The sequence below is a fragment of the Tamandua tetradactyla genome, chromosome 1 (assembly GCF_023851605.1).
Source record: "Tamandua tetradactyla isolate mTamTet1 chromosome 1, mTamTet1.pri, whole genome shotgun sequence".
NCBI classification, from domain to species: Eukaryota; Metazoa; Chordata; class Mammalia; order Pilosa; family Myrmecophagidae; genus Tamandua; species Tamandua tetradactyla.
In genome coordinates this window covers 82306902-82321324 of record NC_135327.1, presented here as the reverse complement: position 1 = coordinate 82321324, position 14423 = coordinate 82306902, and the positions used below count along the sequence as shown (strand labels likewise).

The following is a 14423-nucleotide window of genomic DNA, read 5'->3' as shown; positions in this document are numbered from 1 at the left end:
AGAGGAGAAAAACTGATGAAGGAAATTATCACTGAAAATTTCCCACCTCTTATGAAAGACTTAAAATTACAGATCTAAGAAGTACAGTTTAGGGTATTTCCATACCCCAAACAGAATAGATCCAAATAGAGGTATTCCAAGACACCTACTAATCAGAATGTTGGATGTCAAAGAGAAAGAGAGAATTTAAAAGCAGCAAAAGAGAAAAGCAGTCCATCACATACAAGGGAAGCCCAATAAAAGTATGCATAGATTTCTTGGCAAAAACCATGGAGATGAGAAGACAGTGGAATGATATATTTAAGATACTAAAAGAGAAAAACTGCCCACCAAGAATTCTATGTCCAGCAAAATTGTCCTTCAAAAATGAGGGAGGGGAGCAACATGGGCAACGGTGGCTCAGTGGCAGAGTTCTTGCCTGCCATGCTGGAGATCTAGACTGCCACATTGGAGATCTAGGTTTGATTCCTGGTACCCACCCATGTTTAAAAAATAATAATAATAAGGGAGAAATTAAAACATTTTCAGACAAAAAAATCACTGAGAGAATTTGAGACCAAACACTGGCTCTGCAAGAAATACTGAAGGGAACAGTAGAGAAAGATAGGAAAAGACAGGAGAGAGAGGTATGGTGAAGAGTATAGAAATGAAGGCTGGTGAAGAGTGTAGAAATGAAGATTATCAATAAAGGTAAAAAGAAGAAAAATCAGATCTCACATACAAAATCCAAAAGGCAAAATGGTAGAAGAAGTACTGCCCTTACAATAATAACACTAAACGTTAATGGGTTATACTCCTCAATCAAAAGACATAGACTGGCAGAATGGATTAAAAAACAGAACCCATCTATATGCTGTTTACAGGAGACACATTTTAGACCCAAGGATAAACATAGGTTGAAAGTGAAAGGTTGGAAAAAGATATTTCATGCAAACAACAATCAGAAAAGAGAAGGAGTGGCTATACTAACATCCAACAAATTTGACTTCAAAAGTAAAAATTAAAAGAGGCAAAGAAGGGCATTACATATCTAATAAAAGGAACAATTCAAAGAGAAGACATAACAATCATAAGTATTTATACACTGAGCCAGAGTGCTCCAAAGTACATGAGGCAAACACTGAAAAGAGAAATAGACACATCTGTCATAATAGTTGGAGACTTCAATTCCCCACTCTCATCAATGGACAGAACATCTAGACAGAGGATCAATAAAGAAACAGAATTTGAATAATACAATAAACGAACTAGACTTAACAGACATTTATAAAATGTTACACCCCACAACAGCAGGATACGCCTTTTTCTCAAGTGCTCATGGATCTTTCTTAAGGATAGACCATATATTGGGTCACAAAGCAAGTCTCAATAAATGTAAAAAGATTGCAGTCAAACGAAACACTTTCTCAGATCATAAAGGAATGAAGTTGGAAATCAGTAATAGGCAGAAGGTCAGAAAATTTACAAATATATGGAGGCTCAACAGCACACTCTTAAACAACCTGTGGGTCAAGGAAGAAGTTACAAGAGAAATCAATAAACTATCTCAAGGCAAATGAAAATGAAAACACAGCATATCAAAATTTATGGGATGCAGCAAAGGCAGTGCTGAGAGGGAAACTTATTGCCCTAAATGCCTATATCAAAAAGAAGAGTGAGCAAAAATTGAAGAATTAACTGCTCACTTGGAAGAACTAGAGAAAGAACAGCAAACTAATCCGAATGCAGGCAAAAGGAAGGAAATAAAGATTAGAGCAGAAATAATAAAGTTGAGAGCATGAACACTTTCTTTTCAGAGATAGAAAAACCAATAACCAAATTTATCTGGAAGGGCAAGGTGCCCCGAATAGGTAAAAATATCCTGAGAAAGAAAAATGAAGTTGGAGGTCTCACACTACCTAACTTTAAGGTGTATTACGAAGTTACACTGGTCAAAACAGCATGGTGCTGGCTAGCATAAAGATAGATATACTGACCAGTGGATTCAAATAGAGTGTTTAGACACAGACCCTCTCATTTATGGACAAATGATCTTTGATAAGGCCATCAAGCCAACTCACCTGGGACAGAACAGCCTCTTCAATAAATGGTGCCTAGAGAACTGGATATCCATATGCAAAAGAATGAAAGAGGATCCATATCTCACACCCTATACAAAAATTAACTCAAAATGGATCAAACACCTAAACATTAGATCAAAGACCATAAAACTTTTAGAAGAAAATGTATGGAAATATCTTATCAATCTTATAATAGGAGGCAGTTTCCTAGATCTTACAGCAAAAGCACAAGCATTGAAGAAAGAAAGAGATAAATGGGAACTCCTCAAAATTAAACACTTTTGTGCATCAAAGAACTTTGTCAAGAAAGTAGAAAGACAGCCTACACAATGGGAGATGATATTTGAAAACAATGTATTAGATAAGGGTTTAGTATCCAGAATACGTAAAGAGATTGTTTAACTCAACAACAAAAAGACAAACAACTCAACTACAAAATGGGCAAAAGACATGAACAGACACTCAGAAGAGAAAATATAAATGGCAAAAAGGCACATGAAAAGATGCTCAACTTCACTGGCTATTGGGGAAATGCAAATCAAAACCACAATGAGATATCATCTCACACCCACCGAATGGTTATTATCAATAAAATAGAAAATGGTTAAGTGCTGGAGAGGATGTGGAGAAAGAGGCATACCTTTCCACTGTTGGTGGTAATGTCAAATGGTACAACCGCTGTGGCAGGCAGTTTGGCAGTTCCTCAGGAAGCTAAGTATAGAATTGCCATATGATCCAGCAATATCATTGCTAGGTATCGACTCAGAAAACATGAGGGCAAGGACACAAACAGACATTTGCACACCAATGTTTATAGCAGCATTATTTACAGTTGCCAAGAGATGGAAACGGCCAAAATGTCCATCAACAGATGAGTGACTAAACAAGCTGTGGTATATACATATGGTGGAATATTATGCAGCTGTAAGTCAGAATAAAGTTATGAAGTATGTAACAACATGGATGGACCTTAAGGACATTATGCTGAATGAGAATAGCCTGAAACAAAAGGACAAATACTGTATGGTCTCACTGATATGAACTAACATTAATTAATGAATTTGGATAATTTCAGTTAAGAACAGAGGTCATTAGGAGATAGAAATAGGGTAGATATTGGGTAATTGGAACTGAAGGGATACAGATTGTGCAACGGGACTGATTGTAAAAATTCAGAGGTGGATAGTATATTACCTAACTGTAATACAATAATGTTAGTACACTGAATGAAGCTGAATGTGAGAATGATAGAGGGAGGAGGGCTGGGGGCACAAATGAAATCAGAAGGAAAGATCAGTGATAAAGACTGAGATGGTATAATCTAGGAATGCCTACATTGTACCATGATAGTGACTAAATGTACAGATTAAAAAATGCTTTTGCATGAGGAAGAACAAAGGTATGTCAATATTGCAGGGTGTTGAAAATAGATGGTAATTAATATTTAAAAACTTTAACTTATTTGTGAGACTAAAGCAAAAAATGTTTATGTGGTACAAAATTTATATTTGACTAGTGCATCTCCTAATATAGCTCAAATGGACAATTTAATTGAACACCGTAAGTACATGGAACCTTGAGTAGGGCAAGCGATTTTGTAGGTTTGTGCAGAGTGATGCCCCGATAAATCCCAGAGTGATTTGAACAGTGAGTAAAAAAGTATTCGCAAAGGCCCCTTGGGGGAATGGTGAGAAAGAGGGAAAATTCAACTTCCCCATTTGGAGAAGGCCTGATATTCTTGCAAGTAGTGAGGACAACAAAATCAATAGGCCAAGCCCTCAATCTTGGGGTTTGTTCATATGAAACTTATCCCCACAAAGTATAGGCTAAGCCTACTTAAAATTAGCCTAAGAGTCACCCCCAGAGAACCTCTTCTGCTGTTCAGATGTGGCCTCTCTCTCTCAGTCAACATGACAAGCAAACTCACTGCCCTCCCCCTCTCTACGTGGGACATGACTTCCAGGGGTGTGGACCTTCCTGGCAACATGGGACTTAAATATATTTTATTAAACATAAATTAGTTACTGTTAAATATGAATTATAAAATACATTTATTAGCTATAAATTACTCAAACATAATCCATTAAGTTTATCTTTGGCACTATCATTGCTTTGTAGTGCTTTTTTCATTTTTATCTTGAAAATTCGGATGGGAAATTGAGGTTGTATTATTGTGAAAATTTTAACAAAGTGTGTAACTCAGAAAATTTTTTCCCACTTTTCTCAAGATACCTAGAGAAGCAAACTTTAGTTTATGCTTTCCTCTCCTTCCTGTGCTCCCCAAATCAGACCTCTTCATATTTATCCTTGTATTGCCCCAAGTTTTACTGTTGTGATTTAGAGTAATACTAAGTTCATATTGTTTCCATTTGCTTTACTAACCCTGTTTTCTCCTATCTAGGTATTTTTTGATTTAATGAGGGAAATTCGAGCCAGAAAGATGGAGGACAGCAAGGAAAAGAATGGAAAGAAGAAGAGGAAAAGTTTAGCCAAGAGAATCAGAGAAAGATGCTGCATTTTATAATCAAAGCCCAAACTCCTTTCTTATCTTGATCATACTAATAAATATAATTTATAATAAGCATTGCCATTGAAGGCTCAATTGACTGAAATTACTTTAACAATTTGGAAATTGTTATGTATCACTAAAAGCATGAATTGGAACTGCACTGAAAGTCAAATTTACTTAAAGAAATTAATGTGGCTTCACCAAGAAGCAAAGTTCAGCTTCTTTCATAATTCCTACATTTATCACGGTACTGAATGTAGCGTGTGAGCTTGTGTTTTGAGGGCAATCTTTCCTGAACTGTTAAATAAAAAGAGATGAGGAAATGAGGAAAGGCTACTTCCTCTGATTTATTATAAAACTTAAATTTTTTTATCATTTTAAAATGTTTTGGTCTTCTACTGCCTTGAAAAATGACAATTGTGAACATGATAGTTAAACTGTACCACTTTTTTAACCATTGTTATGCAAATGTAGATGAAAAAGTGATTGGCATGGTTGTTGCATATAGTTAAATTGAGAGTAATTCATCTGTGAACCTGCACTAATTACCTGGTAATTAACTTACAAAAGTGGTGTAAACTTATACATGGAAATTTTTGAATATGCCTTAATTTAAAAACTGAAAAATAGCTGGGTGCATCATTCTGGGTTTCTTCTCACTGGCTCCAGGGGCCTATTACACTTATATTCTGCTGAGAAAATATATGCCTAGTATGGAGTACAGGTTTTGTAAAGAAGATTCTTGAGAAATAACTGTCTGCTAAGGACAGTCAGTCCAAAATTTAAAATGTGTGCCATACTCTGGTTCTTGAAAATGAGATTCCGGAGCTCCTTGATTGCTTTTAATAAACTATACCATAGTTTAAAATGAAGGGCCAGCATGTACTCGTAAGGTCATTTTAGACTGTACGAGGATTCAGCTCCAGTCATGCTTCAGTGAACCTCTTTTTCTTTAAGCTGCTGGTCTCTGGAACTCCCCTCGTGCAAGTGGTGAGCATGTAAGTGTTAAGTTTTAATCTCCTTGGAGCAGGGCACAGGAAAAAAATGTCGGTGGTGCTCATGCATTTTGCACTAGAACACTTTGGGGAGATATTCATGCTTGCTACCCATTAATTTCCAAATTTCTAAACAGTTTGGCTATATGGGACTTAGTAGGAATATTTTCAGTCTGTGTTCAAAATGTAGAACACAGTTACTACATTTTCCTAGAGTTAATACCTAGCAGTCAAACCCATGTATAATGCAGAAAATATGTTTGGCATGCACAGACAAAACCTGAGGCCTGCGTGCAGTATCACCATTGTATGGTGTTCCCACTGGAGAATTCTAGCACTCTGTTTGGGTACACAATTAACATAACTTGGAAATATACCACAGTCAGATTTTTTTTTTTCCCTCCCTCTCTGGTTTGGGGCTAGGATAGTTGATTAAACAAAGTTTTGCTTTCTTTTTGTTCGGTCTTAGTTTCAGCAGATCAAAGATGTGTTCAGGCATTCCAGGTATCAGGTGTGTATGTAAAGTTAACAAAAATAGGGATTTTAGGAACTCAACTCTTTAAATATATCTGGCTTGTTGTGTTAAATATTTGTCCTTAATGGGTTTGAGATGTACATCTTTCATTTCATATTTTTCATAGACTATGCCATGTGCAGAATTGAAGTCACTGACGTAATGCTGGCCCAGTTGGCCCATCTGTGTCAATCTGTACTCATTACAGTCTTATTTAACCAGGGGTCCTAACCACTAACATTGTGACTTTGCTTTGAGACCTTTCCTCTCCTGGGTACTGAGGTGCTATGAAGCCAACTGACAAGATGCATCACATGTCTTAGGCTGATGCCACTACCCAATTCATTTATTTGCAATTTGAGCCATTTAAAGACCAATAAACTTCCTTTTTAAAAAATGTTTCTGGTGTTACTTGATGTTTATAACATGTGAAGTTCAGATTTATCAACCTGAGTATCTTTCCCAGGAATTAAAAACAACCAAATCTTTTGAGCTGTTTTGGGACTTCTTTGGTGTAACCTCAAATTTCTTAGTAAAAGTATCATCATTGCTCGAGTTTAATTAAGGGTCAGACATGAAATATTCTTGTGTGCACAATCACATAAAAGATCCTCTATGCTGTGGTGAAAGTAACAAATGTGCACTTTACTTTTAAAATGCTGCTAAGTTCTAGAATTAATAGGAAACAGCTTTATATTCATTTTTAATCAAAATGACCCCCAAGACTATTTAATTTCCAAATTGTAGCTGGAGTTAACACTTTGAGATACCTGTCCTGTCTCCATGTCACCAAGCCTTAGGCCATTCTCTTTCACATTTGATCTCCGATGGGAGGTAGAGGCCTTTTAACCACCAAAGATCCCGTGAGTTAGAAACAAATTGAACCATTTTGAGCAGAACTTTTCAAAATCCAGCTCATTTTCATTTCTCACTTAACTCATAAACAGTACACATCTAACATAGAATTGCCACCATTTTAACATAGCTGCGGGGACCTATTACACCAGTATGGCATATCATGCTAAACACTATGCACCAAACAACTGGTTGCTGTACAAAGGTTAGATCAAGTGATAGAATCAGCATGGCAACATTTTGTGAAAAGGATAGTAAACTTAAAATGTTGCATCCTTAATAAACTACAAAAGCATTTACTAAAAATACCTGTAGAGGTATCTCAAAGTTGCAAAGTGATCCTTTTTTCTTTAATCTAGTGTCAGAAGACTCCTTTAGCAAATTGCTTTGGAAGTTCAGAGCGCAGGTAAATAGAGGTCTTCATTCGTGCCTTCAGTTTGTAGTAAATTTTTATGTACTTCATAAGGTGAAATGGGAATATACAGGTATCGAAAGATGTGCTCAAATAGATTCTCACTGAAGAAAGTAACCTCTGTAACCCACGAGGAAGTGATACTCAAAAAAGATGAGAAATTAAGTCTAAGTCTTATGTTGGTCTAGGCTCCCTGTTTTTTTTATTGCCAACCCGTATAGTAACGTGAACACACAGTGCACCCCGTAGTGTATCTTATATATTTATGTATATTCAAATGTAACACTTAACCATATGAGGTAGCTATTATCATTAGCCCCCATTTTGCAGATAGAGAAACTGAGACACACAGAAGTTGAACAACTTGCCCAAAGCCCCAAAGCTAAGAATTATTAGCTGGAACTGGAACTAAAATACTCTAACTCCACTTCACAGTGGAAGAGAAGCAGAATGGAGCTCAGACTATAGTTAGTTTTTCGTTATCCTATTCTAAACGTGGGGAAACTCCCAAGATTTCCCCAAGGCCACTTACACAATGGTTGTCTTCAGAAGACTTGCAGATGTTGCTGTGCGAATGGAAAAGGCCTCCCTGCTTACCGCCTGGTCACTAAGGGAGAGATCAAATGCCAAGAGGAAAAAACGAGCGCAGAGCTCAGCTGTGGATCAGGCCTTACAGTGCTTTTTCCATAACATCAGTAATGAGGTAGTGTTTCTTTGGCAGCCTAGAAACTTTCATCCCACAATTTTTTTTTTACCGCAAGACAATTTCCCAATCCATTGCTTCAGCAGTCCTGCATGCAGCTGTTACTGACAACTGCCTGTAGGTGCATAGCGACCGGATTGGAGGAAGTTTGGCCATCTGTATCCTCAATCTTAGCAGAAACACCGTTACTGGTCATGGGGAGTGGACTGAGGAGCATCCAACATCTGTTCGGAAAGACTGTGGGACCTGTGATAACAGATTAGCATGGGTAATCTGATAGAGCAATGACATTAGTTTTGTCAAAAGCCCAAAGTACAGCTGAAGTGTCTGTTCTTGTAAGCATTTAGCAGTTAGAAAATTCCCTTAAGGGAGAGTGTTTGAAACACAAGAAAAAAAATAAGAGTCACGTCTTGTGACTTAGAAGTAAAAGGAGGAGATTTGAGAGCTACCTTCTCCTTGGCCTGCTGGAAGGTAGCTGGTCCATGGAGGATGTGCAATGGGATTTCCCCTGAAAATCGCATCATCATATACCAACCCTTTTGTTTGTCTATGAATCTATTTTTCTAAAAGATGCCAGATTTGGTGGAAAGCTATTTGGACTGTTTTTCCTAGAACCCTAGAAGTTGACCTAGAAGGGACCTTAGAAGCCATTCCTCAGGTGACAAGTGAGATATGTGAAGGGCCAAGAAGAGAAATAACTTGCGCAAGATCACACAATTAAAATGCAGGTGTTCTGTCTTCTAATTCCTGCTCTCCCCATTTACTTTTTCACATTCTGGGTGGGAGCTGAGGGTGCATTAAATGGTGACTGAGGGCTCCCAGAGCGTGAAGAAATAAAATACAAATTCTACCTCCATCTCTTCACACTGACCTTGAGGGATGAAAATGTCAGATGCTTTATTATGAAATGGGCCATCGAAAAAAAAAGTGGCCATTTTACTGCCTCACTCCTGGGATTATTGTGAGGATTGCACAAAGAATAAGCTATTGCTATTATAGAATTATTTATTTATTTATTTATTTTTAATGTAGAAGAAAGTTTTAACTAGGTCTGGCCCATGTGAGGAATTAGCCAACAGCAAAGTTAGAGGGAACACAGACTATTCGTGAGTGCCCTCGCTTCTGATACCAGTTGCAAGCTTGGGGAGTTCCCAAAATCCCCTCATTTTCGATAATTCACTAGAAGGACTCACAGAACTCACTGAAAGCTGTTATTATTATGGTTCATCATGGCTAAAAGACAAAGGTTAAAATCAGCCAAGGGAAGAAGCACACAGGGGAGAGTCCAGGAAAGATCCAAGTATACAGCTTCCATTGTCCTCTCCCTGTGAAATCATGGACAAGGTTACTTTCTAGTATTGCCAAAGGACCGCAGGCTTGGAGGGCTGCCAGCCAGGAAGCTCTCCTGCGCCTTAGTATCCAGTCTTTATTGGGGCTCTGTCATGTGGTTAGGGTTGACTGCCCTTGTGACTGGTCTCAGTTTCCAGGCCCTCCAGAGTGGACTACTGCCATGTGACTCACGGCCCTTAACCCTAAATCATAGTGCTATGCTACTCTCTGGCTTGGCCCCAGGCCCCCAGGTAAATAAAGACACTCCTATCAGGCATGGCATTCCAAGAGTTTAGAGACTACCTCCTAGAAGCTGAGGCAAAGGTCAGATCTCTCTGAGCAGCTAAATTCTTTAACAGAATCACATCCCCCCACCCCCACTCCTTTTATTCATAAAAACAGTTTCTTTTTGGCACTGATTAAAGCATGAAAATACCTACTGAGTTCTTATGTTTTGTATTGTCATGAGAAGGGAGAAGGAACTAGTGGACTCTAGTTGAAGGAGCCAGAGTTTCAGGTTTCCCCACCTCTGCACTCACTGAATGTTAGCGCTGAAAGGACCTTCGATGACAAGTTAGCGCTGAAAGGACCTTCGATGACAAGTCACTTGAAGTCTGCAGTGACCAAGTGGCCTATGCAATGTCACAGCCGGGAAAGGGCAAGATCAGAACCTAATCCTGCACTCCCGGCCAAGTCTCAGTTTGTGTTCTTTCTACCCCACTGTTCTAGTTTGCCAGTTTCCTATGACTATTAGCACACAGGGGTTGGCTTAAAAGAGGGAATTTATTGACTCATAGTTTTCAGGCAGAAGAAGTCCAAAATCAAGATATTTGCAAAGGACTTGCTTTCCCCCGGTCTACATTCTGGGGCTGACTGTTGATTGCTGACTTCAGGTTTCTTGACTTGTTTCTCTGCCTCCCACCATATAGCTACGACCTTCCCTTTCTGGATTCTGTGACTTACAGGTTCTCTTTTTAAAACCTCCATAATTCAGATTCAGACCCACCCTGCTTCAGTTGGCTAAAAATAGCAAAATAACATCTTTAAGAGGTCTTACTAGCCATGGTTTCACACCCACAGGACTGTGGATTAAAATTAAGAACATGTGTTTGTTGGGAGACAAATCCAAACGATCACACCCACCCTAGTACTTCTCATCAAAATCAAGAATTCTTGCTAGTGAGGCAGAGAGCACACGACATGAGAAGGAAGGGCAGGTCAGAGACATAGCTATGGTTCCTCTCTCAACCTCACTGGAGGCTTGGAGCATGGAGGGAGAGGCAAACTTCAGGGATCATTCATGTGGGGATGTCTGTTATCTTCTGGGCCCTGATAGGAAAGCTCCAGCATAAAGGAGATGTTTAATCATTGATTGAGAGACCCTTGGTTTGCAGGAGCATCCTTGAATTTCATTCCTGAAGAAGTTTTTAAAGCAACCCAAGGGACCAATGTTCAATTCAAGAGAATCTGCTTGGTGAGGAAGCTTCAGTGTGGCGTTGTTCTGATGTCAGAAGAAAAAAAAGCATTTCACAGGTGAGGTACCGACATAATTTTTCCCGTGTTATATCATGACTTCTCTCCTTTGCACTCTATGTTTCAGCCGCATTGGTATATTTCAGCCTTTTCCTCATCAGAGCCTTTCGTACAGGCTAGCTCCACTGCCGGGGGAGCCCTCCATTTTTCCTCTATGACTTGGATAGCAAATACTATTGGTTTCCTACCCCAATCCATTCCTCCACTTCTGTTCCTTCGTAGCAAAGCCTTGATTTTCTTCAGGAATCCACTTTCTTCCCTCCGAAGTCAGGCCTGTGCCCCAATCCTGCCTCCAGGGTGTGTGAGAAATGCAGATTGGTCTAAGCAAACAGGATCCTTCCATTCCCTGTGTCCTGGGTTGCATTAGGCATGAGTACGTGATGCAGTTCTAGCCAATAAGATTAAGGGATGATCCCCGAGCCCGCGCTCCGAGGCCCAGGGAGACCCCTCGCGTGCCACCCCGGAGGGCAAGGAGGAGCGCGGGCCCGGGAGCCGCGGCCACAGCCCGGGTCTGAAAAAATCTGGATGTGTGTACCTAAAGCTTAAACTTTGACTCTGCAAGGTATGAAATGTTCACAGGGGAGACACTGTAAACCCTTTGAGGGAAGGCTCCTCTGAGTCCTTCCCAAGAGGGAAGCTGGGGTGGATGGTGCCTGGTGCCTCCTGAGCCACCTGCATGGCCAAGTGAAGAGTGGAATGAGAGCCTCAGGTGTGGCATATACTTCAGGAAGGAACGTGAAGCCCATAGAGAGGAATGAGAACCTCAGGTGTGGCAAATACTTCAAGAAGGAACGGTGAAGCCCAGAGCTAAAAGGAAGAGCTGTTGAATGGCTGGGACTCGACAACATGCACCACCAGTGGCTCCTGTTGGCTGCGTGTTTTTGGGTGATTTTCATGTTTATGGTGGCGAGCAAGTTCATCACGCTGACCTTTAAGGACCCAGAGGGGTACAGTGCCAAACGCGATTTTCTATTCCTGTCGACCATGCCAGAGGTGGGGAAGCTGCCAGAAGAGAAGCGCTTTTCGGAGGAACTGAAGCCGACGGGAGAGGGGCCAGCTGGCAGCAGGCTGGCACCGCCCCTGGTCTGCATGGAGTGTCTGGAACTCGTCCGAAATGTCTGCAGGGACGACGCGCTCAAGAATCTCTCTCATACTGCTGTCTCCAAGTTTGTTCTGGACCGGATATTTGTCTGTGACAAGCACAAAATTCTTTTCTGCCAGACGCCCAAAGTGGGCAATACCCAGTGGAAGAAAGTACTGATCGTCTTAAACGGAGCATTTCCTTCCATCGAGGAGATCCCCGAGAATGTGGTGCACGACCACGAGAAGAATGGCCTCCCTCGGCTGTCTTCCTCCAGCGAGACAGAAATTCAGAAGCGGTTGAAAACATACTTCAAGTTTTTTATTGTCAGAGATCCCTTTGAAAGACTTATTTCTGCCTTTAAGGATAAGTTTGTCCACAACCCCCGGTTCGAGCCCTGGTACAAGCACGGGATCGCTCCCGGCATCATCCAGAAGTACCGGCGGAATCGCACGGAGACCAGGGGCATCCAGTTCGAGGACTTCGTGCACTACCTGGGCGACCCGAACCACAGGTGGCTGGACCTGCAGTTCGGGGACCGCGTCATCCACTGGCTGACGTACGTGGAGCTCTGCGCGCCCTGTGAGATCCCGTACAGCGTGATCGGGCACCACGAGACCCTGGAGGACGACGCTCCCTACATCTTGAGGGAGGCCGGGATCGACCACCTGGTGTCGTACCTGACCATCCCGCCGGGCATCACGGCGTACAATAGAACCAAGGTGCAGCGCTACTTCCTGGGTATAAGCAAACGGGACATCCGGCGCCTGTACGCGCGCTTCCAGGGGGACTTTAAACTCTTCGGGTATCAGAAACCAGATTTTTTGCTAAACTGATGCCCAGGACCTGTGAGTTTGAAAATCTTTGTTAGACTAGGTGAGCGGAAGTGACACCCCCTTGGCCCACGTCCTGCCAGGGACCGGTCAGCACTTGGTTGGCGCCTCGGCTTGCAAAGTTGGACCCCGCGGTGACTGTCCAGTTTGGATGTGAGGTGCACCGAAGAGCCCCCAGCCCACTGGCCACGTGAAGCTGCCATTTGCTCTTCCCTCGCCTCTGAGGGGGAAAAGCTGAAAGATTTACAGCCTGGGTGAACCCACAGAGGAAGAACTACAGAGCGTTAGGAGTCGTTTTCCTCAGCTGTCAAAGAACAGCTTTGCTCAGTGGTCAGAAGGTGGCTTGCTCTCGGGGGACCCAGGAATGGCTCCCAGCACTTCCAGGTGGAAGGAGGACTTAATGGACTGCAGGGACTCACCCAGTATGTCTATCAAACTATACCTCTTTTGTTTTGGCACTGCTGTAATTACCAAGGCAAGATGTGTATTTTCCATGACTACTTTTTTTCCTGTGAAGTTCAGTGATGACCAAAGGGCATTCGCAGGCAGTCCATCCATTCAGAACGTGTAACCTGTGTACAGCACGCTCGTGTTTCTGAACCTCGGCCTGCTGGGCAGCTATCATTCAGCCCAAGAGATACCGTTTTGGGAAATGAGGTGGGGAAGTGTAAATTCTTTCAACCCGAGAAAGGAAAGGAACCTCTTTTGGGGTCTTAAAGGATACGTGGTATTTAACACAGTGACCTGCTTAGTCCTTGTCTCCTGGGCTGCTGTGGATTTGGGCACATCCGTTCTGCCTGTGGCCTCGTCTATTGCCTCTGTCCCATAGATGGGGGAACAGGAGCGTTCTCTGCCTAGCTCCTCTCAGACCCCCTCCCCTGGGGTGGGAGGCAAGCAGACGCAGTGTGCCAGCCCTGCAGAGGTCAGTACAGCGTCCACATTTCTGTTCCTCTGGGCAACCCGCAGCCCTGGACGGAGCGGCTGGAGGTAGTTGAGCTCACCAGCAATAAAACCCTGGGCCCAGGCAGCCCCCTGTCACTATCTCCTGGGCACTGAGCTGGGCGCAGCAGGGAACAAGCCACAGGCACCCAACGGGGTCACCTGACCGGGAAGGTCCTCAAGGTATGGGGTGAGCCCTGCTGGAAGGCCTGGGGGCTCGTCTCGGAGCATGAGCGACTGCACGGACCACCCTGGGGATTTTTCTTCCAGGCAGCCGCAACCTACCTTCTCTGAAAGTGGCGGTGGGAAGGAAAGCGTCCTGAATTCGTAAATGTGAAAGTCAAATAAAGTTTACTATGTGCCAAACCTGACATGTGCTGCAGAGAAGATGTGTTGAGGCCACAGAGGGCGCCGGCCATCCCCGGGTTGCAGGCGGCCTCAGCAGGGCAGCAGTTTGTGCCCTAGCCTGTCTCCACTGCCGCGCCGAGGCGGAACACAAGTTATTTTTATATCAGGTTTCCTCCAGGTCCAGTTAAAATCAGTTTGGACCTGGTGAGCTGGCTGACCATCTCTCCCATTTGAAATGTAACCGTGTGACTATTGTATGTGAATTGAAGGCCTTAAAGTTAGTCCTAATGAAAAATAAACTAGCACTTCCTC

The 14423-nt window shown here is 42.3% G+C and overlaps 1 protein-coding gene and 1 pseudogene across 4 annotated transcripts in view; both read left to right on the top strand.

Annotated features, from left to right (window-relative positions):
- RALA (RAS like proto-oncogene A) overlaps positions 1-4642 on the top strand; it is a 108295-nt gene extending 103653 nt beyond the window's left edge. For all 3 annotated transcript variants that reach the window (XM_077119479.1, XM_077119480.1, XM_077119483.1), the window contains one exon: positions 4462-4642. In XM_077119479.1, coding sequence (XP_076975594.1) covers positions 4462-4584 — 123 coding nt within the window. In that variant the 3' untranslated portion in view covers positions 4585-4642. The remainder of the gene's footprint in view (positions 1-4461) is intronic.
- Positions 4643-11391: 6749 nt separating this feature from the next.
- On the top strand, positions 11392-12889 carry LOC143685010 (carbohydrate sulfotransferase 10 pseudogene; annotated as a pseudogene). Its single transcript, XR_013176321.1, has 3 exons — positions 11392-11419; positions 11596-11619; positions 11678-12889. The product of XR_013176321.1 is annotated as a carbohydrate sulfotransferase 10 pseudogene (transcript).
- The last annotated feature ends 1534 nt before the right edge of the window (positions 12890-14423 follow it).